The sequence below is a fragment of the Anas acuta genome, chromosome 8 (assembly GCF_963932015.1).
Source record: "Anas acuta chromosome 8, bAnaAcu1.1, whole genome shotgun sequence".
In the NCBI taxonomy this organism is placed as follows: Eukaryota; Metazoa; Chordata; class Aves; order Anseriformes; family Anatidae; genus Anas; species Anas acuta.
Window position 1 is genome coordinate 10,533,112 of NC_088986.1, and position 25,098 is coordinate 10,558,209.

Here is a 25,098-nt window from a genome sequence, read left to right on the forward strand (position 1 = left end):
CTGAGCTCAGTGTGCGTGTGATCAGCTCTCATTAGCTGTCATTAGACACAATCTGGAGTCTTGGAGCCCGCTGGGTCCTTCAGCTTCACTGTCCCCGAGCTGCACGAGGACCCAGCCGCTCCAGCACAGTGGGGGTATGAGGACAACATCCCCTTTGCTGGCCTGGCCCCAGAGCATGGCGCTGCTGGGGACAGCCCAGGACGGTCATTTCCCTGGGGAACAATGAGTGGCAGGGCAGGGATTGGGCTGGGAAGGTGATGGGGAGTAGGGAACATCCCTCCACGGTAAAGCGTACTGAGCTGTGCTCACTTACCTTGGGGGTGCCCGCTGCCATGGCATCCTTCAGGATGGAGTTCTTACTGCCAAGAGAGAAGAGAAGGGGGTCAGAGCCACGAAACCGCCGTGGTGGGCAGTGTGGGGAGCTCAAACAGCAGAGCACAGAGCTCCCCATCCCTGGAGCAACAGGGGACTCCTTATCCTGGCCGGGGAGGGCACAGAACAGAGGGCAGTGCCAGCCCAGCCTGCAGGAGAAAATGCTCCAAGGAGCAGAGCCCAAGAACGGAGCCACCCAAACCCAGGTGCTGTTGCTGGCGTGATGCAGGATCCATCCCTGTCCCCGGGATTTGCACAGCTCCTCTCCCACCCTGGGGAAAAGCAGGGAGCAAGCCTGTGGGGGCAACGGGAAGAAACCCACAGCAAGAGGAATGTGGGGTGGTGAGCCCAGCATGGGGTCAGGCGTGATAAAACAGGAGGAAGGGAAACAGAGGGAGATTAAATCAGCGTAAAGAGCAAGGGAAAGAAGATCCCCGCTGCTCCAGCCGCTGCCGGAGGCTGGAGTGATTTGTTAATTCAGCTTGCTCCCTGTTTAGCAGTGAAGGAGGTCCCCGTCACGGTGCTCCTCCTTGCCTGCCCTCACCAGCGGGAGATGCTATAGATTTAATAACACCTTCCCCCCTCCAGACAGGTTAAACTTGAAACAATTACGTATCAAAGCCGACATGGCGGGGAGGCCTGCACTGTAATTTTTTGGTTATTAAAGTAATCTCTCTCATGTAAATTCTCCTGCTAACATGCTGCAAACAGCATTAGGAAATAAATTATTTCCCCGTGATTCGATTTGTCAATGCAAAGCACCTGCAGCAGGCAAAAAGGCTCTTGAAATATGCTGCCAGCCCCAGTGCCGGAGCTCGCAGGCGCGGGCTGGCGGGGCGGCTGGCTGCCCATAGCCCCGGGGAGGTGATGGATGGGTGGGTGGCGGGGGGGCTGCGGGGGCTGGAGGGGGGGGGAGAGGATGGAATTGTGTTTAATAACAAAATTTGTATGCAAGCCCGCATCCCAGGCTAAGGATGAGTGATCGGCAGCCAGAAAGTATTAAAAAGCCTCGCTAAACAGATGCTGACAATAGAACAAGACATATCAAATCAGATCTACTTCAGGAGCATTAATACACACACGCGCCCCCCCCCCTCCCCGCGTGCGCGCGCGCCGCACACACACGCTCCTTTCTTCTCAATCACAGCAATATGGGAGACATCAATAAATTTTTATGAGACTTTTAGAAGATCAACATGGTACTAGATGTGACAAAAAAGCAATGTGCCTGTCATGTTCGCTTTGTCGGGGACACTTTAGCCCCAGATGCCGAGCTGCAGTGGCAGCGGGGAGAAATTGAATTTGGCTGGCTTTAATCTGCCTTGATTTGGCAGATGGCTGGGTGTTATGAAATGAGAAGGGATGGAGGAAGGTGTTTTCTCCCGGGGCTATGGCCCCCTCCTTCCCCAGTGCCACCGTCCTCGCCCTTGCCCCAAAACGGGGGGATGCTCGTGCTTATCTGTCACCGCTGGGTCACCCCAAATGCCAGAGCACTGCTCCTGGCCCCGAGGTCAATGAGGCGCTTTAACATGAATCTGCAGCAAACAGACGGTGTTCCCAGGTGTTCCCAGGGTGTGCTGCTCAATGCGGACACATGCAGAGCATTTTGGGGACATCACAGCCACCATCTTCACTGGCTGCAGCCCACGGAGCGAGGGATGCGCTGCTGGATGCTGGTGGGGGTGCAGGATGTCACCGTGCCCCATCCCACTGCTCTGCCACCTCCCTGGTCCCCCAGCCTTGCCACCACCTCTCTCCTGGCTCCCTGCCACGAGCAGCTGGGGATTTGTGCACCTCCCGCAATACCTTGATGTTTCGAATTGCCCAAAGTGTGAAACAACGCTTTTTTTTCTTTTATAATCCAAACACTGGGTTAAAAAAAACAACTCGTTTCCTCCCTTTTCTTGTTAAGGGTGTTTAAAATTATTCCTTTTAGAGGGCAAGAGGAAGAATCTCATTAATTCCTCCCAGAAATGGCTGTAGCACCAGGAAACCGGAGTTCCCAGGATGAGAGTTCCTCTGAAAGGTTACCACCGGGACCAAGAGGGAAGGGCTTGATTTAAATAACTTGGCAGAGTTTATATTGTTCTCCATTTGGAGGATCGCTGACAACTACTCCCTTGTAGTTCAGCCCTGTTCTACAGCAGTTGTTCATTTTTATTTATTTCCCGGGATGGGCACAAGCTTCAGCCCCAAGCCCCCACGATGTAAGGGTGGTCAGAGCAGGTTATTGCCCAGATCCCTCCCTTCGAGGTTCCTGAGCCTTCCTCCAACACATCCCATCCCGACTGCCCCTGGAACAGCCCTGGCTCTTCCCGGCTGCTCTCCTCCATCCCATTAAATGACCCCGTGCTACCCACACCACCCTCCCTGCCTCCTAAGGATGCCGGGAAGGGGCTGGGAGCGGAGGGGCCGTCAGCAAAGAGAAGCCTTCCTGTCCATAAACACCACCGACAAATTAAAAATGGTAAAAGGGAAATCAAGACCTTTAAAGTTCAAACACTTTTCGGTGCCTTTTAAAGTTTTTTGCTCAAGGCCCTTGCAGAGAGCACAATCTTTGGAGACCTTGGGATTCTCTTTAATCACCCAGCCAGGCTGCAGTGGTCTGAAATGATTACACATTTACATAGTAATAACCCCAACACTCCCCACATTATTTCATGGCTAGCATATTTCCACTCGGAGAGTGATCCATGTGTTTTAAATTATAACCTGTACATAGGAAATTAGTTACTAAGTACGATATTCACAGGCTCGTCTGACACTTCTAATTAAGGTGATTTACACAGAATTATCCTACGAAATAAAAAAATGGTGTTTTGCTAGCTAATAAAATATAATTACTACCCACTTTTATAAGTTACAGTTAGTTTTAATCTATTTGGGGAATTGTTTATCTAGTTCATTACAGCAAAACAACTTCTTTGCCTTTTAGGCAATCCCCCCCAAACTACCACATAAGAAAGGAAAGGTCCTGGAGAGACCCAGAAGCTTGGGCAGCCTCGCTCTGTCCCCCGAAGGCTTTGCATTTCCAGATGGGAACCACGGGGGCTGCAGCATCCCTGCACATGTGGATGTTTGGTGCCACTGCTGGGGACAACACGAGGTCCCTGCCCTGGTGCTGTTGGCCTGGAGTGGCACCCAATGGGCCCCCTCGCTGGAGGGCTCCAGATTTATTTATTTTTTATGGCTCCTGCCTTTTGGGGTGTGCTTGCCAGGGAAAAAAAAAAGAGTCACACGCAGGGAGTGGTGCTCTTCCCATCCCCGTGGATAGAAGCTGCTGCTTCCCATCCTGAGAGCCCAGGGCGTGAGCTGGAGGTTAGATCATCCAGTTGTGCTTTATCACGAGCAGGGCAGTGCTTGTCCTTTTTCTTGGAGCTCTTGCAAGCTGGGGATGTTGTAGCAACAAAAGGAGACTGAGGGTGCTCCGAGGGGACACCTGGGCACAGAGCAGTGGCAGCACTTGTCTAAAATTACAGTGTCAGCGCCAGAAGAAGCCTGGAGGCTCCACGCAGCCACCTGAGCTCCCCAGGCATGGTCAAGTGGGATTTAATCCCACAGAGCCCCCATTCAGGGTTAGGAGGAGCATCCCTCAGGGACGGGCTGCGCTCAGCACCTCCCCACGTAATTAATAACAACAGCACGAGAACGAATTCCTCGAGCCCAGGCAGTTACACGTGTTTGTGCTCAGCCCTTAGCATTGCCATGCTGCTGCTGCTATTTTCCAGCCCTGCAGAACAACCTCACCAGCCCCTGGGATGTGACGGCACCAGCTCCTGCCTGGCATCCCACATACCCAGCAGCTTTCTGCACGCCGTGGCCAGAAAGCTGCTGATTTATTTCTTTAAAAACAATCCGGTGGACACAATTTATTTTTAGCGGCTCGGGAGCCCAGCCTCGGGACGGAGCAGCCGCAGCGGAGCCGCACGGAGCGAACGCCGGCAGGGAATAAGCAGCAGCCGGGCAGAGAGGGAATTGGATTTTTGTGGACGCCAGTTTAAATAAGTGGAAGTGTCACTTGAAGCCTAAATAAGGAAATGAGGGTTTGATTATTTTTTTTTTTAACTACACAAGGCCAAATCCTCACCCAGCCGCGGGTGACAGCTCCCCGGAGCAGCTGGACGTGATCCATGCTGGCAGGGGAGGCACGTCGGGATTTTTAACCTGCTCCAAGCACTGATTTAAACACCCCCTGCATCCGATGGCGAAAAGGGCTGAGTGATGGTAAAAATCACCAAAAATCCTGGAGTGGGGCCCAGCAGCACCTCTGGTCCCATCTGCGCTCCCCAAGTGCTCTCCCAGTCAATATTTGCATGCTCCCAGTGCCCAGCACGCGGGCAGCTGTGCCCAGCCCAGAGCAGCAGAAATGCAGCAGGACCACCAAGCACCCCGAGCGAGGGACCCCTTGCCCTGCTTGCCCTGTCCCCTTCATGCTCACAGCTCCTTTTTTCCCTGCTGAGCTTTTCTCCCATCGTTTTCAGGGTGCCCCGTGGCCCCGCTCAGGGTGGGCGACAGGTTTCTGCGGGGTCTGGGTGGCGAAAAGGCGGTGTGGGTGCGTGGGGCGAGGGTGGGATGGAAAAAATGTGTCACTCTCTGAAAAGGAGGTGGCTGGAGAAATCAAGAGGGAAGTCGGAGGGAAAGGTCATGCTTGAGATTGATCCGGGGGGCTCTTTGCTACCGCGGCTGTAATGAGTGTTTAATTATTCCCAGCTCACGTGGCAGTTCAGAGGAGGCTCCGCAGAAGAGGCATGCGTCGCTCAAGGGAAAATAACCGACCGAGGATTTATTTCTCACCCCTGCTCTCTGTGTGTACCCATCCAGTGCTGCCCCCCCATGCAGCTCTGCACCCTCCTGCCTTCTCCTTTTCCCTGTGGACCCGTGCCATGGGGTTAGGGCATCGGCTTTGGGCACTGCCAGTCTGCGGGTGCTGCCAGGAGCACTTCTAGCACCTTAGGGTGCTGTTGAGTGAAGATGTACCTAAGTTTTCTTACCTGCCCTACAAATGGATGGGAAATGCCCTCAGCCCTCAGGGCTGCTCAGCATCCCGTAGGGGCTGCAGCGGGATGTAGGGTCGGGGCTGTGCTCTGTGCGCACGGGGGGGCCGCAGGGTGCGCTCTGCCCTTTCTGTCTGCAATTAATCTGCCACTGCGAGGGGCAGGGACACAAATCAGAGGGGGATGAAAGAGGATAAATCCACGGTATCAGCAGCACCGCATTGGCTAGATAATAAACAGACTCCTCTCCTCGTAAATTTTCCTCCTTTCCCCCATGGTTCCCCACCAGTGACACCAGCAGGTGTGGACCTGGGCTCCCCCGAGCCTTCCTGGTGTCCCAGATGGTGGGGAGAAGATGGGGACTCTGGTTTGGGCAGGAATCCTTCACCCCGTGCACACTCCTGGGTGCGGTGGGGACAGACGGGACAGCTTTGGGGTGGCAAAGTGAAATCCCATCCAAGGTCACGGGCTTTATGTGGTGCTCAGGGCACTTGTTGGGTGACACCAGCACGTGGGGTGGGTGGTGGTGGCACTGCAGGTGGCCCTGTGCCCTACCCAAATGTCCTACAAATGCTGACACTGCCGGGTGGGTTTCTCCGGTGTTAATTTAAATCTGGTAGGAGCCAGGCTGCCCCTTCCCGCGCACCCTGAATCCAGCCTCCTGGATGCTGAGCAGCTCTGCGGGGCAGGGCAGGATGCAAAAACCTTCTCTGCTCCATCCTGGGGGAAAACAGCAGCTCCCCAACACCATCCCTGTCCCAGCAGTGCGGGTTTTGCTGGGGGGGATGACGGCTGCAGGGCCAAGCCCGGAGGCACCCAGTCCCGTCGCCGCACAAAGTACGGTCAGGCACTTAATAGCACCTGTCCCCACCATCTCCCAGTGTGGATTTATGCCTCGAGGGGTCACCTCTGGTGAGACTCTAATAACACGACTTTATTAGCTTTCTTGTTCCTTCTTTTAAGATACAGGAGCACGGGGGGAGGAGGGCAGCGGCACCTCGCGAGGAAGAGGGGGGTGCACGGGTGGGAAGCGGCTGCCCTCGCGCTTCCCCTTCTCGGTGACAAGGGGGAGAGGGAGAAAAATGATGCTCCCTCGAAATTTATCATGCACCCAATTACAATGTTAATTGGCAAGTCCCAGAAATCAATTAATTCGCAAATTTTTTTCAATTAAAAATTAAGATAAATCATAAAACGTTATTAAGCAAAGGCCAAACTCCGTGAACTTTTTTTTTTGTAGGCATCTGTTTTTTTTTTTTTTTTAATTTAAATAAAAAAAAAAAAGAGCTGTGTTGCCAAAGCCCGATGCCCTTGAGTGCCTTTGCTGAAGCGCAGGGGGCTGTCATCAGCAGGACTGGGCTGAAGACAGATAAAAAAATATCGACCAGTCGGACACACTGCTTCTGCTTTATTGATCAGGCGGGAATTTAACTTGCTGTGCATATCCACCGTGTCAGCAAGGGCCACGGGCGAAATTAAAAGTACTTGGCTTGGAGATGTCGCCTTGATACCGGGGGGTGGGGAGGGAGGGAGGGGGACGGAGAGGGGGAGCAGGGGAGGAAAGGAGAAGAAGGAGGTGGAAAGAAAGAAGAGGGAAAAAGCAAGAAGAGCGACAGAAGTCGAGGAGTGGGAGGGAGATGTTGAGTAGGGTCAACGCCTGCTTTCCCCTGGCTGCCATCTCGTGTTGGCCTGGGCTCCTCGCCCTCTCTGGGTGCTCCCAGGTGGCTGATGCATGTTTGAGGAAGGGAAGCAGCATGCGTTTTAGTAGGGCTCTGGACCAAAAGTCCCTCTCATCCCCAAATGCCTCCAACCTCCCTCGCCCAGAGGCTGGGGGACCTGCAATGCTCGCTGCACGAGAAGCCTGGGAAGTACCTGGCTGTCAGGTTAAAGTCCCCAGGCATAAATCGAGGAGCCCTGAGGTGAGAGCCATGACCCCGCTGTGACACATGACAACAGAGCTAATTTGGGTTTTACGCTCTCTATTTATCCTGCTGGGCCTGGCAGCCTGGCCGCTCTCCCTCCCTGCTCAGCCCGCTCCCACTCGGGGAAGGGCTTCTCCAAGGGATCTTTGGGGTGGCTCAGGGCTCGGCACAACCCCCAGGGATGAAGCAGCCCCTCACCTCGGGCACTTTGAGGAGCAGCTGTACTTAAACACCAGGTTTCCCAAGCAGGAGAAGGGGCAGAGCCAGGTTTAAGAACTTGCTGGGGGTCCTACCTGCTGTGCCCTGCCAAGAGTAACTCAAAGCCCCCAGCACGTGGGCACACAGGGACCATGGAGCTGGTGTGCCCTCACCTCGTCCATCAGCCCAAGGGCTCTGGGTGGTTAGCTCACTTTAGCACGACTTCAAGACATTAAGACTTAAATTATGACTTTAAGACATTAGCATGACTTTAACCCAAAAGGCCACCAAACACTGAGAAAGCAAACCATGAGGGGATATGAAATCCAGGATGCCTCTCCACACACCTGGAGACACCTTTCAAGGACAGTGACCATCACCTGAGTGCAGGTGGAGTGACCAGGCCATCTCCCAAGGTCCCGTAGCCTTCACTTTTTCCTCCTATATTGCCAGCATCCCTGTTATTTGTTCCCCCCCATGCCTGGAGCTGCTCCTGACCCCAGGAGAGCCACTCAGCTCGGTGCAGTGCCAGGCTCTGAGGCTGCACGTCGTGCTTCCAGCCTGGCTGCCAGGGGACTGAGGGGTAAAAAGGGCAAGAGGAAAAGAGCCGACGTGCAAATGAGGGAGAGAAAGCTTCAGCGTGATGCTGAAGGGAGATTTAAGCCTTGGCAGAGATGCAGTGGGAGGTGCTGTGGGAGCTGGAGCTGCCTCAGCCCCGTGTGTGGCTCTTCCCCTCTCACATGGATCAAAGCTGGCTCCAGGAGTCAGACTAACCCTCTCCTGAGCTGCCCTGCCTGAGCTCACACCGTCCGTCAGTCCCAAAAGTGGGAACAGAGCTGCTGTGGTCTGTCCCTGCTCCCCCCTCTGCGCCATTCCCAGGCTGTAATGATAAAAATGATTCTTTGGGGAGGGGAAATCCCAGCTCTGAAGCACAACTTTGCTGCTGGTCACACAGGGAGGGACCTGCTAGGTGTCACGCAGGGAAATAAAACACCCCCACCAAATACATCTTTAAGCAGAGCACTGCATTTTCAAGAACTGGGCATCATGTTATTAAAAAACAATGCATCCAAAGGCACGTTTCCCAACCTACAAGTGCTTGACTCAGCAAATGTAATATTGGTAATGTGACTTCCTAAGGGTTTTTCTCCACCCTGCCTCTCCCACATCCCTATTCAGTCTCTTCCCAGGGAGCAGTGGGTAAGGTTTAAGCATCCCCATCCCCAGGAGCTATGTGCGGTGCAGGACCCGGCTGTTATAAACACGAGCAAAACTCTCCTGACCCTAATTCTGAGGAACAGTCACTCTGTGACACTTCAGCTGGAGCAGACACTGAGCATCGAGGTGGCAGAGGTGCCGGAGGGCAGCGATACCAGCAGTGCCATCAGAGAAAAGCACTGCTGAGCGTGCCCTCTGTGCCTCACCAGCTCTGCTCGTATCAACCTGCAGGAGCACGGGCAGAAATACACCTGGATGTGCAGGCACGTGTGTGCCTGCCTGCAGGAACACCCATGGGTGCTGCTCGTGCCAGCTCGAACAAGGTGTAAAGCAGGTGAACGTGAATCGAGGAGCCCCACGTGTAGTGCTCAGGTGGGCTTCATGCAGAGCATCCCTCCTGCCGCCGTGCTCGTGCTCCGCCAAGGTGAGCTGGGAGGTAATTCCCCTTCGGAGGAGGAACACCACCGGTCCTGCCTTGCAAGAGTTAAACCCCATAAAAGCGAGGCTTGTAGTTTTGTTTTCTTTCAATTTATACCCTTCGCTTAAAGAGGTGGGGGGGGGGGGGAAGAAAGGAGGGAGAGAAAAAAGAAAGCCAGGTGACATATTCTAAGAGGGAGCACCGAAAACGTGTTAAGCACTTCAAAATCTCATATATTCAATCGGCCTCTGGCAAGACATCTGCCTAATGTTAGCGCTTAAATATCCTTTTCCATTTTACATGCATTCAAGTCTCATTTGAGCGAAATGAAACGGTATTATTAAAGGGAGATTTTGCACAAATGGCCTGAATTTGACATGTCAAGTTCAATGAGGCTGTTACATATGTAACACCGAGAAGGGCTCGGAGGCTGCCGGCTCTTGAAACAGCGCCAGTGGCTCAGAAATGAAATTTGCATTCAGAGAGCCTGGCCTCGCCGTGCGGAGCTGCGTGCGGGGCTCAGCCGGGTGGTGCCCGCCGTGCTGGTGCTGCCCGTGGGGAAGGGCTGTCCCTGTCCCCTGGGGACAGCAAACCCGGCCCCAGAGCCGAGTGAGGGGCATGTTGGCTGGGTGGGCAGCAGCACTTGGGTGGCTCTTCCAGCTCCTGAGGTAGCCTGGAGGAATCCCTTTTCCTCCTTCCCTTCCACTGCCTCCACCGCGTGCTGCTGAGCTCTGCGCTGGTGATGCCCAAAAAACCCTGTTGAAGGCAACAGCACAGGGCAGCCCTGCAAATTGCTTCACTGCCAGCCTCTCCCCTCTCCATCGGGCCCCAGGGCAGCCTCGTGGGCTGTGCTGTCTCGGGGGAATTTGGGGCTGCTGCCAACGTGCTGCCTCCCTGCAGCATCCCTGGTGCTGCCGGCTCAGCAGGCAGGAGGGGATCTGCCTTCCTAACCCCCTGTGCTGGAAATTTATGATTTTGTTGCAAATCATTAAGGTTTATTAAAACTTAACAGCGCAAGCCATGATTGGCTACATCCTCTTTAAATTAAGAAAAAAAAAAAAAAAAGAAAAAAAAAAGAGGCCCTTGGAAAGCAGCCCCCCGGTTCGCTTCTCCCCATCAGGCTGATCAGGAACAGCTGCTCAGCCATTTCGGTAACGAGTCGGCGTTGGCAGGGAGCGGCCAGGGCTGCCGGTGCCCGTCACGTTTATAGGCCTACATTTTATTTTTATGTTTATTGGGTTATTTGAGATCATTATTAGTTTCTCTCTCCTCTTGTTGATGTGTTCTCGCTCCCGGCTCCTGCGGGCAAGGAGGGTGGGGGAATGGGAGAAGGGGCCACCCGAGGGACGGAGCCCCTATCCTGCCCTCCGCAGCGGGCACACCGGCACCGTGCACGGCCGCTGCCTGCAGCTCAGCCTGCTTCACCCCAACCCGCAGCCTAGATTGAGCGTTATCTATCACGGAGCGGAGGGAGTCGTTATTTAATAATTAATCAAGACCTCTGCTTCTTCTTCGCCGCCTGCGTGGCCGAGCGGAGCGGGCGAGGGAAGCGAGGGCAAGCCGGGGAGAGCTGTCTCCTCTCTAACTGCTGCTGTTATTTAAAGGAATAATGCCATTCTTTTTCATTTGTCAGCTGGCCCACAATGGCCCTTGTCACGCTTTATGATTTAGAGTTTCCTTTCCTTTCCCATTAAACGCCACCTTCCCATCACCGCCTCGCGCCAGCCGTCCTCCGCGCCTGGCTCGCGGTTTCAGTTTCGCTCTGATATTGGCCCAACTTCTTTGATGGGCTCCTCGGAGCGCTAATTGCTTCTGTTCATTTAAACCTGTTCACTAATTTGCAGTGGCCCTTTATTAAGTTGGATGCGGCCCAAATTACGCCATAAATTACGCTCGTGAGGGGAGCGGGTGGCGGGGGGGATAAATGGGCTGGCTCTTCCCTGCGCCCTCCTTCCCTGCGCACCACCGGGGAGCGCAGGATCCGGCCCGACGTTGTGTGGGTGCTCCCTCTGACAGCTCCCAGCCCACCTGGGGACCTCTCTGGTTCTCCCCCTCTTTTCCCTTCCCTCTGTAATGTTTATTGCTCGGTGGCAAAGAAGATCCCAGCCAAGCTGGGGCAGGGATGGATCCGGCTACCTCTGCGCTCACCGCAGCCGCATGGAGCCCCTTGCCATGGCACACATGCACGCGCTGGTGCAGGCGCTCGCCCTCCCCTCCTACCACCTGGTGACGTAACTCAGCTTCTAGCCCTCCGTTTGATTCCTTTCCTCACCTTTTAATGACCGGGGAATTCATTAATAATTGAAATAAACACGCTCTTTTCCAAGGCTGCTGAGTTTTATTAAGGCAGGGGCAGGGATCTGCCAACCCTTGGCTGCAGCCATTTCCTAAATAACTGCTAGCAGTTAAAATGCAATTATTATTATTTTATTTTTTTTTAAAAAGAGGACTTTGCTGTGCTGGGGAAAGCGGCAGGAGCTGAAGTCAGCCGAGGGGCAGCATGCATGCATGCTGCAGCCTTGCTCCATCATAGGACATGTCCTGGCCATGGCAGCATTCCATGTGGCCAGGATGGGACCAGGCTGAGGGTACCAGGACCTTGCAAAGCTCTGCTCATGGCCGTACCTACATTTCCTCTGGCACCCCAGGCTGGAGGTGCTGCGGGTGGCTGCTTACCTGATGTTCAGCTGGGTCAGCTTCTCCAGCTCCTGCTCCATGTGCTCCTGCAGCTCCCCAGGGCGAAGGAGGACCTGGCAGATGGGGCAGATGGGAGCCTGGCTGTCAAACAACGTCGCTTTCTTTTTGCCTGCAGGGAAGGAGAAGAGGGGGGAAAGCTTTAGGTCCTGTGCAGCCTCAGTCCTGGGGAGGTGGCTGAAAGCAGCATCACCTGCACCCTGCTCTGAGCCCCGTCCCCCAGCAGTTTGGTTTGGGTACAGCAGCTTTAGGACGGATTTTCTCATCACTCCTGCTCCTGAGCAGCAGGCACAGAGGGAGTCTGGTGGAGTCCAGAAACCAGCAAGTTTTTTTTTCTGGTATATCCCCATTTCTCCTCCTTTCTCACATTCCTAGTGACAGGGACTGGCCCTGTCCTGCACACAGGCTCAAGAGCATCCCAGTGATACAGACTGGGGAGAAACAGCCCCATTTCTGGGGTGCCCCTCCATAACCCCAGCTTTCCCCATTTCCAGAGCAGACAACATGGCTCAGAGATGGATGTCACAATGTGGGTGCTGCTGATCCCCTCCTTGTCCCCAAATGCCACCCCTCCACATCCCCAGCCCTGCCAGCTTTCCCCGCTCCGAAGCCAATTTCCTCCAGCTCGGAAACTTTATTGCCCCCTCTGTAAGGAATATACAGTGCCTATTTAACCTAAAATAAAACTCTAAAGCAAACAGTGAAGTTTCAATAAAAGGGAAAAGCCCAGGGGGTGCCCGGGCCCCTCTCTCCCGGCTGTATTAGCAGCTCTGCTCATGAGAGGGCGTGCGGAGCCCGGCTCAGCTGGCTGCGTTGGGGAGGAACATGCTTTATAGCCGCCTGTTGTCATCCAACGCCAACCCTCCTGCTGGATTATTTATTTATGTATTAGACATGGATCAAATTGGTTAAACCCGAGCGAGAGGCAGTAATGCACAATAAAGCAGGCAGTGCTGGATACGAGGGGGCGACGCGCGGCGTGGCCTTCCAATCGGAAGCCAAAAGGTGCCATTTTATGGCTCCTAACGATGGCAGAGCCCAGTTAAATGCAGCCCCGTTAAAGGAATAGACCTTCTCCAAGTATAAACCATCGGCGCGGGCAGCTTTACTGGGGCCCTGCTACTCAGTGGAGGCGCCTGGCGCAGGCATTTAACGAGAGGAAGGGTCTGAAAGAAGTCAGAGTCACCTTGGCCCATTGCTGCCTTCCAGCAGGACACAGCACACGTGCCTGGTGGAGTGGGGCTACCACCAGGACATCACCTGCCCTCTTATTCAGCCTCCTGACACAAGAGAAGGGAAAGTGAGGCACGGGGCAGTGCTATGGGGCTTCCCCTGCATCTCCATCCACCGGGAACTCTCCCACACGCAGACCTGGTGGAGAGCCCAAGCTGGACTTGAGTTGCTCCCAACAGCTCCTTGAGGAGCCCTGGGCACGTCCCTCTGGTCCTTGTCCCCCCATCCCACAGCAAAGGGGAGGACGAGGGGTGCTGCCACATGGCTGGGATCACCCCTCTCTTTCTTGCTCCTGCCCTCATCTTTAATAATGCCCAGAACCCAAGCCCAAAGAAGCAGCTCCCGCTGACCCTTGCGGGAAAGGTCGGCATTTCAGCAATTCCACCTTCCTGCTGGAGCCTTTCCACTTTTGTGTAGCGGGGGCCCAAAATAGCCCAGGAGCGTCCCCGACCACCTGCTATTTATAACCCCAGCTTCGCAGCAAAACAATGGAGCTGTCTGAGTCTCCTTCCCAAAATAAACAGGCGGCCTTTGAGCGGACGGGAAATCCTGCTGGATCCCCGCTGCGGGGCGTGCAGATGGACGGGGGAGCGGGCTGCCCTCCGCCCTCCTGCCTCGGCCACTGCTGTGGGACCTGCCAGCCCCTGGCTGCCACCCTCAGCCTGGGATGGGGACACTCACGGAGGGTGACCCAGGGGTTGGGGGGTGTTTGTTGGGGGGGTGATGGATAATCGCGATGACTCCGTGTTGGGGAAGGACACAGTCGTCACCCTGCATCTGCTCAGGAGGTGCTGTGACAGCAGGGCAAGGTCCCCTGGCCCCAGAGAGCGTGGGGGGCTGTGGCTCAGGCTACAGCAAGGGCTTCAAGAGGGGCAGGAGAGCAGGGCCCCCGCCACACCACCAAGCCCCCAGTGTACAGCCTGAAAGCAGGGGGCAGAGGAGCCCCTGCTCCTGGCCCAAGGGGCTGACAGCTGCACTTTGGCAGGCGCTGGGCTAAGTGACAGTGACAGGCAGAGGGCAGGGGACGGTCCTGGTGCCAGCAGGACACCTACGCCAGCCTCCCCAGCTCTGCCAGGCTCCCTGTGTGTCTCCCCAAATCAGCAGGGCCACATCTGCAGCATGCCCAAGGGCCCCACGCTCGCCCACGCTGCTGCGTGCCATGGCACCCAGCTCTGTGTTGGGTGCTGGGAAGGAGAGGACAGCAATCTCCAGCATTTGGAAATCTCCAGTATTTGTTTTTTTATCTCCTCTCTGGAGCTGGGGCACCCATGCTGCATGTGGCTGGACCAGGGTGAAACACGGGGTCCAGATCCCCGAGCAAGCTGGCCCCGTGCCTGCACCAGCAGCAAGTGCTCCCCGTCCTGCCCTGTGCCAAACCAGCTCCTGGGAGACCCTGAATGGCTCTTTTCAGGCTTTTGTTTTTTTGGCAGCTGTGTTTTTGTTTTCCTTGCCCCTCTCTCTCTCGCTGCCGCTCGGCTCCAGTGTTTACCCTCCTCGGCTCTGCCGCGCTCCCCCCCGCCGACCCCCTGCTCGCCGGTGCCAGAGAGATGAAAAGGCAGAGCCGCGGTGCTCCCGCTGTTTGCCTGGGCTCCTGGGCTCCGCGGAAATGTTGAACTCCAAGTGTTGAAACGGAATATTTCCTGCTCCGACAGCCGAGTGCCCGATGCGCAGACGCACCCCTGCGCGGAGGAATTTGTCCACGGGCCCCGTCAGAGGGCGTCTGCAAGCAGATCCCAGTCCAGGTGGGAATGACCCCAAACCCTCCCGATCCTGCTGGGGATGGAGGGACAGATCCCGGCCTCAGCCACGCTGACACGAATCCAGGGTAATGCCACTGGGTCCTGAGCCAGCCTGATCCACCCCAAAGCCCTGCTCGCAGAACCTGCCCACAGCAAGGATGGGAAAAGCTATTTTTGAGAATTTAAGTGGAAAAAAAGGGACCCAGCCCACCAACAGCCCCAGCAGCATGTGATGTACACAGACCTCCATCGCCACGTGGCACTAAAGCTCCCAAGTCACTCTGTGTGAGCAGACTTTACAAGGCACGAGGGCTTGCCCTGCCCAGGAGCCCAGCAAGTTGCCAAGTTAATGGAATAAATGGTTTGTAATTAAATTTGTTGCTCAGGTCTGCTGAGGGATTATAGCACAGCCAGCATGGCTCGCCGGGTGCCACCATGGGTGGCACGTGTGGGTGGTGGCAGGTGGGGAATGCTCACGGGGACGTGTTCCCTGCTGAGGATCTGCTTCATCTTTCCTAAAGGCCCTTCACTGGGCAGACTCCAGGGCACCCACCCGGGTCTCAGAGCATCTTCTCACCACGCTGTTCTTCCTCAGGGCCATTAGAAACTCTCCCTTTTTTCATCTTGCCCCCGGGAGGACCAGCACTGCTCTCCCAACTCCTAATTTTCCAGCATCTCAAACTGTTTTCCACTTGTCTGAGTCCAGAAACCCCCCTTTCTCCCTCCATTTCATCCTCCCATTTTCTCTCTCTCCCTCTTAAACACTCCATCATTTAACACCCATCACAGCCGCTTGATCTGAAACCCTCCTGAATAGCAATGACCCCGTGCCGGGGCCCCGTGCGCCGCTCCTGGGGCCGTGCCGGAGCCAGGTGGGTGGTAATGGAAGTGCTGACACCGGCTCCTTGACAGCACCGCCGCTGCCAGCGCCTGTAATAATCCCTCCTGGCTCCCCCTCGGCTCGGCTTCTGCGGCGATTATTTTCCATTCGGTGATGGGCCTGCTGTTATTTGTGTACTGATAGCAGATATCTCGTGTGACAAGCTTCCTTTCCTTCCAGCTCAAAAAACAATAATTCAAAGAAAGCCCCATATTAGCTTGGAAATAGCCAGGCGCTCGCTCCTCTCCCCGCCAGCCCGCGCAGCATCCCGGGAGGCTGGCGCTGCGCAGCCCCGACTGTGAGTGCTGGGAAAGGGGCTTCCACGGCCAGGGGAGGATGACAACGGGTGGTGAAGGTGGAGGTGGCTCTGGGCAGCACAGGGCACCTGTCCCCGCAGCAGCAGAGCCGCTTTGAAGGACAAAAACTACTTGGTGGTAAGGGGAGGGAGCGTGGTAGTGTTGCTCATCGCCGTCCCATCTCCCCGCCACGCAGGGTGGTTTAATGGGGTGCTCATGGGGCCGCATCCTGCCTGCTGGGTGCCTCCTGGGGTCCTGCTGGCTATGGTTGGGGCAAAAATGGGATCTCTATGGGGTCACCTTTCATTGAGCAAAGCTGCAGTTCTCTGGAGCAGTTGTATTTTGGAGGGCTGTGCATGCAGGAAGGGAACAGGGGTCCTGAAGAGAGGCTTTTTTTGCAAGCTAAAGCTTTGGAGGAGTCACCTCTCCATGCCACCAGCAGAAGCTGGATGGGTGTTTGTTTGACAGTGCCCAGGCCAGCACATGGAACGGGGCCACCCCTGCCTTGAATCCAAGTAAGGGGCAGGGGTTTATACAGCTGTGATCAGGGAGGACAGACGGACAGAGGGACCTCTGTGACCCCCTGAGCAAAGTGGGACACAGCAAAGAGCCAAACTCAGCCCCTGCGTCCCCTCAAGGAGCCCGATCCCCGGTAAGCTGCTGGGCTGCCAAGCAGCTCAGCAAATACACCTGCTTCTCCCGAGGCTAAAAAAACATCTACAGTGGGATCCAAGGCAGCAAATGCTAAAATCTTGACTTCCTTCCAAAGAAAAGAGTTGCTCTACCATCTGCCTCTCCAGGCGGGAAGTTGTGCAAGGTGGCCCCTGGGGACCGGCTCCGTGTGTCCCCCTGGGACCCTGGGGGACACTGCTGGGGACACTCCTTGGAAGGCAGGCACGGTCCCGTCCCATTCTGGCACCACATTTCTGGTGGGTTGTTGGGAATCCTCCCAAAGCCCAGGACCCCGGGGTCCCCTCCCAGAGCCACCTCCCCGGCCGGGCTCTCTGTCCGTGGAGATCGCGGCTGCCCACCACAGGATGGAGGAAGATGGATTGAGCTGGGCAATAATTTAAGAAACTGAGTGAGTCTGTACATCCAATCACTTTACAAATCAGGGGAAAAGGAGAGAGGAGGAAAGGAAGGAGGGGGGGGGGGAAGTGAAAAGGCCGCGCAGGGAAATGCATCACAATTACTGTCTCAGCTCTAATGAGGAGCCTGTCATGAGGCTGTCATCCTGCGGAAAGCCACCTACTCAGAAAGATTCAATAAAAAAGTAGCAGAGAGATAAAAAAGAGATATATTTCAGCCCTTGCTAATATTCTTTTCATTTGTCCCAGCACAAAATAAGATACTGCACTTAACCGGCTCGGTTAAAATGAAAAGCGGGGGGGGGGCGGGAAGGGAGCAGCATTGATCAATACCACTAAAAGCCGGGAGACACGGTGATGGAGTGCAATTTTTTTGTCTGTGCTGAAGCATAGCAGAGGCCCGGGCGGGGTAATTTATGATTCGCACGCATGCTGGCTAACTAGAGGCTGACAAGACAATGAATCCTCGATGAGAGGAGCGCGGGCCGGGAAGGGAGACGGTGACAGGGTCCTGGGAGGGTGAGAGGAAGAGGAGGGCTGGGGCTGCTTCGGAAGGGTCCAAGTGCTCACAGAATGAGGAGCTTTGGGGCTGCGTGTCCAGGAGTGGCAGCCTGGTGACATCCACCTGGCCTCTGAACCCGTTTGCTGGTACAAGGGGCACTTTTTGTCCCAGCCCACTGAGCTGGGGGAGCTGCTGGCCCGGTGGGACAGGATGGGGAGGAGGAGATGCCCAGCTGCATTGCCAAAACGTGCCTCGATAATCGGCACTCTGCGTCAGTTCCTGGGATGCAAAGACCTGCAGCAAAGCACCTTCTGCTGGCTGCCAAAAAGTGACGACAGTGGGAACTGGAGAAGGTGGGAGTTTCGCAGGAACATCTCGCTGCCTGGCTGGGAGCCCACGGAAGAGCTGTGGTCTGCTGCCCCGGGCACTATGCAGGGCCTGCTCCATGCCCCGATTGCTTCCTACGTACCCCAAACCAGGGTGCAGAGGTGAGGGGCAGCAGCAGCCCTGCACCGGGGCTGGGGAACACTGGAGGGGCTCCTCGGGGTACCCGCAGGTCCCACGCACCCTGTGCAGAGCATTCCTGCATCCTCCTGCTCCTCCCCATCCCCGGTGGAGCAGCTCCCATGCCCTTGATGTGGGGACAACCCATTGGGTTGGGGTTACACCAAATTGCACCCACAAACTGAAGGGCCGATGGGGCAGAGCCTTTCCCTGCCTCCCACCCGCTCCCTCCCCCCCAGCTTCCAGCTCCTCTCCTCCCTCGGGGGTGTGTGGGGCACATATCGAAAACACAGATATTGAACTGTCAAAACTATTTCCTACAAGAAAATAGATTCATCAGCTTGCAGCACGCAGGGTCATTGCCACATTTTCCCCTCGCGCCAGCACCTGCACATGCCGGCGCATACCCAATGCCTCTTCGCAGCACCGGCACTTTAGCTTGTAGCTCAGGGCCCTTAAGTGACTTTGAGAAATGGATAATCGATTATAATTCCACGGGCCTCTCTGCAGATTTATCCGGAGAATGTATAAAAGCCAGGGCTTGGGAGAAGCGGGTCCTTCTGGCCAACACGTCAATTGCCTGCACTCTCCGTGCCCAGCTCGGAAAATCGCATCCCGAGCACGACTCTGTTTAATCCATCAGTACACAATCAATGCACTCTGTAATCAACTCTTGATCACTTAATTTTACACATGTTGGCTGAATCCCTTTGTTTAATCACTAGATCAGGCCGCCTTGTTGCGCTGCCCCCTCCCAGCTTAGCCCCCCCTGACCCCCACCCCTCCCCGCCAGCTCCGCCGCCCGGAGCCTTCGTTTCACCTTGAGGAAGAGCTCGGCGAATTGAGAGAGCCACGAGGCAGCCAGGGAAGGGCCAAACGGAAAACAGAGAGAGCAGAAAAATAACTCCAGAGAGAAAGAAAATATTTTCCCTCCTCTCTCCTCCTAGAGCTCGTCCCGGCCATTTCCAGCAGATGAAAGAAATCGCCGCTGGGGTTTAAAAGAGAGCCAGATGTCCTGGCTCCGAGGGGAGCAGCAGGTCGGGGTGCCACGCACCAGCACCCATCACACGGCTCCCATCCCGCCCCTCCAGCATCCTCCCCACCCCGTCATTACTTTGACTGTTTCAGCAGCCGAGGCCATTACGAGCAGCGGTTCTTGATCTTTCCCTCCCAGAGGCATCCTTGGGAACATCGCTCCCATCTCGCCGGGGCTCATCTTCCTTTTTATGGCAAGAGCGCGACCCTCGGGTTGTGAAAGCGTGTAAGGCAGCTATTTGGCGTTTCAGCGTGATTTATCTTGCCAGCCTGATGCCACCTCACCCTTCACACCCGCTCTGCTGGCACGCCGGGGTCGGCGGCCGGGGGACGCTCATGGGTGGGGGCATCTGATGGCACGACATTGAAATGCGCTGGGCTTTTACATGTGTTCGTCTCGTCCTGCTGGCAAATAACCCTTTCCAGGAAGAGTTTGTCGCTTTTTAAGAACCCGAGGGCTCAGAGATGGGTTGGCCACATACTTGCAATTCAGATGTGGATGGTTTTGACCTGCCCATGCCGTGCGCTCCCCATACCTGAGCATACTTCTCCACAACCCCCAGCTCCGGATGAAACCCTCCTTTTAAAAGAGGCTTTGATGCTGCCTCTAATTTGGCACGTGGAACGACTGCTGCTCACGCTTGCTTGCAGGAATAAATGATGGGATATGCTTGAACAAGAGGGATCTGTGAGTGCAATTGCCAGGGGAGCGTGCAAATGTTAGCTTTGCTCAGGAAACGCGCACAAAACTGCATGTTGACACCGAGAGGCCAGTTGTAGGACAAAGCCGGCGCGTATGTTTAAAGAGAATTCCAGTTGCTATCCTATAGCAAATAGTCTTCAAAGAGCCCCTGGAGCTCTCGGCTTCTCAGCATGGAAAGAGGAGTTTGTACAAGATGAAACACAAATAAATAGTTTACCATATAAAAGATATCCGAGGCAAAGAGTGAGATGCAAGTTTTAGATCTCACATTAGCCAGCTGTGGTTTTATTGGTCCCCAAGTAAAAGCTGTAAATAAAATACAAACCTAACCTGCATATTGTCAAACTACATTTAAAAAAAAAGTGCTTAATTGCACTCAAGAGCACCGAGGGGCGAACTGGTGCGCGGTGCATCACAAGGCAGCCCGCAGAGCTGTTAGTAAAGTGTAAATCCAAGAGCTGGACAAGTGGAGCTTTTTACCTTGGGATCTGCTGACAGGCACAGACTACTCGGCCTCACTAATGGAGCTCACTCCTGCTCCCCAAACTTCTGGTGAAGGCTTAGCAAGGACAGACAGCAGCATGGAGAGCTGTCTGTGCTCACGCTGACTTTGGTGGCAGGGAGCAGCCACCTCCCCCATATAGGTGAGCATCTGGGATCTGGGATCTGCAGCAGGCTCCAGCTGACCACAGAGCCCCATCCACAGGGCTCATTCTGCTGTCCCCAGGGCTGTCCTCTTTCAGGGTGGCCTGTTGTCCACAGAAATTGGCACAGCCACACCAGGTCACTCTGTCCCCTCAGCCCCTGGCCGTGGGATCAAGGGATCGTCCCCCCGGGGGTCTTCTCCAGCTACATGCCAACGCAGGCAATGACAGTGTCACATCCCTCCCGCTGTTTTCAGGTGGAGGGAGGGAAATAAGGGGGAAAAGAAAAAAAAAAAAAAAAAACAACCTGCCAAGGACTAATTAATATTTAATTTACTGCAAAATGTACTTATTATTCCCAAGTAATTGGCCGCCTGCACAGCTGTGACCACTAATGAATAGAGGGGGACAAGATGCAGGGACGGGAGGCGGGGGGGAGCGCAGGGGTGGTGTTGGCTTTGATCAGACTGAACTGCCTGCCTTTAATGTGCATAATAAGAAAACTTAAACAGCCTTTTTTTTTTTTTTTTTTTTTTTTTAAGATCTAAAAACAGCCATGATGCCACTAATGGATTGCGCTTAGCTTATTGCACTGTAATCGCCCTATTATCGCTGCAACTTTAACGAGGGGGAAAAAGGACTTTGGAAGATGGCATTTGCAAATAGGTTGTTGAATAACGCTGCTGCTAAACACAGGGAAAACAGGCAAGCCCTGCTTATTGTGATTCCTCGCATAGATTGCCAATACCTGAGGCACTCAGCATCCCCGTCTCTATTGCTGCTTTTCGCTCCATGATTGAACTATTGGCTCATTTAACTCTAAGGACGGGAAATATTTTTTTAGTTGCTAATAGAAGCGTGGCTCGGCTGTGGCCCAGGCGTGGGTTTCAGATCAGTTTTTCTTGATGGCTCATTCTGCGGAGGGAGTTAATTTCACCCCGGTGCGGAGTGCTTAAGTGGGATTTAAGTGGCGCGCGAGTCTTTCGCTGACCCCTCTGCACAAGGTGAAATCTACCCTGAGAGCCTGCCCTCCCCGGAGAGCGATGCTCAGCACGAGGCAGGGACGCATCCTGACTCCTGTTCTGCTGCTGCCAGGATCCGGCACTTTCTGTGCTCAGGGGCAGCTCCTGGGGATGGGGACACCCTCATCCCTGTGCCTCTGGGTGTCTTGGCTACAGCATAAGGGATAACGTCCCCTTGCTGTGCCAAGGGGTGTGGAGGAGAGCAGGGAACCTGCACTAGTCCTCTGCTGCTGCCTCCCACGATGTCACTGTACCTGTCCCCTATCACCAGGCCACCTTCCTCAACCCCAAGCACCCCCCACTCTCCTCCACCCCATCCATGATCCCCATTAAGCACCTGGCAGTGGATGTTTACGATGGCACCAAGGCCTCGGTCTGGGTTCCCCTCCTTCCTTTCCACGGGTGCGAATCCGAAGCGGCTCCACGGAGTTGGCCGGCGTGAGAGCCAGCTCAGCGCTTGGCTCCGCCGCGCCTCTCGGCATCCAAGCCCGCCGAGCGCTCGGCCGGGAGACGTGCCGTCACGGCCCCACGCCGCCGGCGGGGCTCACACCCCCCCGGCTAACACAAACAGCTCGCCAGACGCTGTCCTGGGGGGCTGCGAGGTGGCAGGCGGCCACGGCACACAGAAAGGGAGGGAGCGGCCCCGGAGGGGGAGAATCGGGGCGAAGCATGAAAGCAAAGACAACAGCCTGCGCGCTCACCCGAGCGGCTGGAGGGGGTTCAAAGCAGCCCACGGGAAGGAGAAGGGGCAGCGTGGATTTGGCAGAGCTCGGTGGGGTCATAAGGGATGGCCCAGGGCTGGGCACCGGGTGCTGGAGTTGGGGACCACGGGGATGAGCCAACCTCATCGTGCCCAGCCTGGCTGCACGGGCAGGGGATGCTGGCCAGGATTACAGGGCACCTCCCGCCCCACCTTCCTTTCCCTTGGCTTGCAAACCCTCCCTTTGAACCTGCTTTGAGTCTGGCTTGGAAGTTTTCTTTGAAACACATTGTTTTTGTACTCTGAAACATCCCATCGCTTGCTCATTTTAATAAGTGGGTGTTTTATAAAGGTGCAGAAAAATAAACTCCTGTCTGTTCGTGGCTCTGGAAAAGGACAGAAAACAAATAAAAGCGAGCAAACCGCGCAGCCGTGGGACAGGGGCTGGGGGCGGCCAGGGGGCATGGGGCAGCCAGGCACTGCTGGAAAACCCAGCACCAAACCACATTTCTGCCTTGCTCCCCGCAGGCACGGCTCGCAGGAGAAAAGCTGCCAGCAGACGTTGAAGGGGAAAAGCAATTTTGGTCGGGCTCCTGGCACGCTGAGCTGGCGTTTGGATTTTCCCTTCTTGGTGCTGCCTCCCTGTTCCCTCCCCGGGCTCAGGAAGGAGCTGGCTGTCAACCCACCGACTTCATTCTGTATTTTATTAAACATGACTGGAGAGGCGTTGGCTTTTTTGGTCCTACCTCAAGGCGGCACTCAGCCGGCCTCAGCATCTGCCAAAATAATAATTAATATGCATTTGATTAGAGACCAATGCGCTTTGTAAACAGGAATGGCCACTGCCTGCTCCCTGGGCACCTCTGCCCCTATTTCCCAAAAAATAGCTGCAGGAAAGGTCTTGTGGCTATGGCATGAGATGGGGACACGGGGCATCTTCCAGCCCAACTCTGCCAGAACCTCCTGTTTGATCTCACTCCTTTCCCCATGCTTTGAGCCCTTGTTTCTCAAAAGAATACAAGAATCCCTTGGCTCTCCCCTCTTCTGGCTGCCTTCTCCCTTCAGACCTCAAGCTCAGTGGGCTCCTCCTTACCACCCTCTCCCAACCTCCCCAAATAAAAACCCAGCACAAGCAAATAAATAAATAAAAAAAATACACCGCCCAAGGGAATTTAAAAATCCAACCAGATAGGCACTATTGATGTAGAAATATAAACGCTGCTATTTCGGTGGCGGCTTCGTGGGCCCTAAACCTGAGCTGCAAAGGAGATTGTTGGGTTCGATTTGTCAAACTCTTAGGCTGGCAAGTTTGGGCAGCTTCACCGACTGTGTTTTATGGAACCTTTCAGGAACCCTCAATAAAAAATGTATTAGATTAGTAATTTGAGTCCCAAATGACCAATTTGAAACGATTGCTTTCTTATGATTTTTCTGAAAGTGCCTGTTTCATGAGAAATTGCTTGAAAAATCAGACGGGGTTTTTAGAGACAATTGTAACAGCACACACGAGGGCTGGGTGTGATGGGCTAGGGGGACGTTCGTTTAATTGACGAAGGAAAAAGAATCCCATTTCGTGCCTCCTCCTTCTTTCGGTGGCTTCAGCCTCACCACAAGAAGGGATAATTTTTAAGTACTTTTCCAGGATATTCAGCCCCGTATTTGGGATGGAAGATGGCACACAGCATGGGGATGGGCTGGGAGCCACGTGCTGGTGCCAGGCGGGTCCCAGTACAGGCAGTTATCCCAACCTCCCCCTCAAACTGGTTTTCATCCTCCCAGGCTACTGGCTCTGCGCTGGCTACGTAGCTCTGAGCTATGTTTTATTATTTTTATTACTAAAAATCCTAATGAAAACTGCCATTTAAGCATGAGACACATCGGATGTAAGTGCAAAGCGACCTCCCGAGGTCCCTTTCAACCTAAATTATCCTTTGGCTCCCCAACTTTGCCATCATCTTCTTTGCTGCCTTCTGGTTTCTGCACTTTAAGGGCTCGCAGCACACATTTGAGCTCGAAGCGTGCCGTTTCTATTTATTTAAATGAAAACCGAGATTCTTATATCACCACTTGACTGCAGGGGCTGAAACTTTAGGAGAAAAAACCCTGAGAGCCTTGTGATAAACTTGTGAAAATTGGCAGTCCTGAGAACGAACCACCCTGGGATACCGCTACCTGGAAGGTATTAAGGAATTATGGTATACGGCCTCGTCGAGGGGTGGTGTGGGCTGGGCTGGCTGGGAAACACACAGAATTTGCAGAATGAGAAGCAGAACCTCCATTTCTCCTTCCTGCCATTTGTCCCCTCTTGTAAATGATTCTTGTTTCCTGCCCTCTTTCTTCTCTTGCTCCCATGCCCCCACGGTGCCACCGATTTCCCTGAGTGTCCCACCCTGTTTTTGAAGGGAGACCTCATCCCCTCTCATAGGAAATACAGAAAAAGGATGGGGGTTGCTGTCCCTTGGTCCCCAACATCTCCAAACACTGCGTGCAGACCCCATCCCTTCTGCCTTCTCCTCCTCCCCCTGTGAGAGCAAAAAAACCTACAAATACAGAAAAACGGGACACATTTTGATCAGCATTAGCCCTCCGGCAGCAGGATGGGATCCACTGCAGGACACCTCCCTGGGCGAAATGACGCAACAAGACTCCCAGCTCATCAACCTGCTTGCTAATGAAAATGCAAAAAAAACAACCCAGCTCACTGAAATACCCGTACTCTGGTTCTCCTTAATTGCTCCTGCCGAAGCGATCTGTTTAAACAGGCCATTCTTTAAGATGGGAAAACACAAAGTCAGTAGGTTTTGCATAAATGGCAATTTGCGAAACTGAAAAGGTGACATTTTTGACATGAACATTTAACAAAAAATTAATATTTTGTCTCTTTAATAAATGGGTATTTGCGAGAGAGAATCCATTATAAAAAGGGAGCTAACGCA

The 25,098-nt window shown here is 54.5% G+C and overlaps 1 protein-coding gene across 7 annotated transcripts in view; it reads right to left on the minus strand.

The window, feature by feature from the left end:
* Positions 1 to 25,098, minus strand: part of RNF220 (ring finger protein 220) — a 183,223-nt gene that overhangs the window by 61,446 nt on the left and 96,679 nt on the right. For all 7 annotated transcript variants that reach the window (XM_068691376.1, XM_068691378.1, XM_068691380.1 and 4 more), the window contains 2 exons: positions 11,799 to 11,928; positions 314 to 359 (listed from right to left, as the gene is read on the minus strand). In XM_068691376.1, the coding sequence (XP_068547477.1) occupies positions 314 to 359; positions 11,799 to 11,928 (176 nt within the window). The remainder of the gene's footprint in view (positions 1 to 313; positions 360 to 11,798; positions 11,929 to 25,098) is intronic.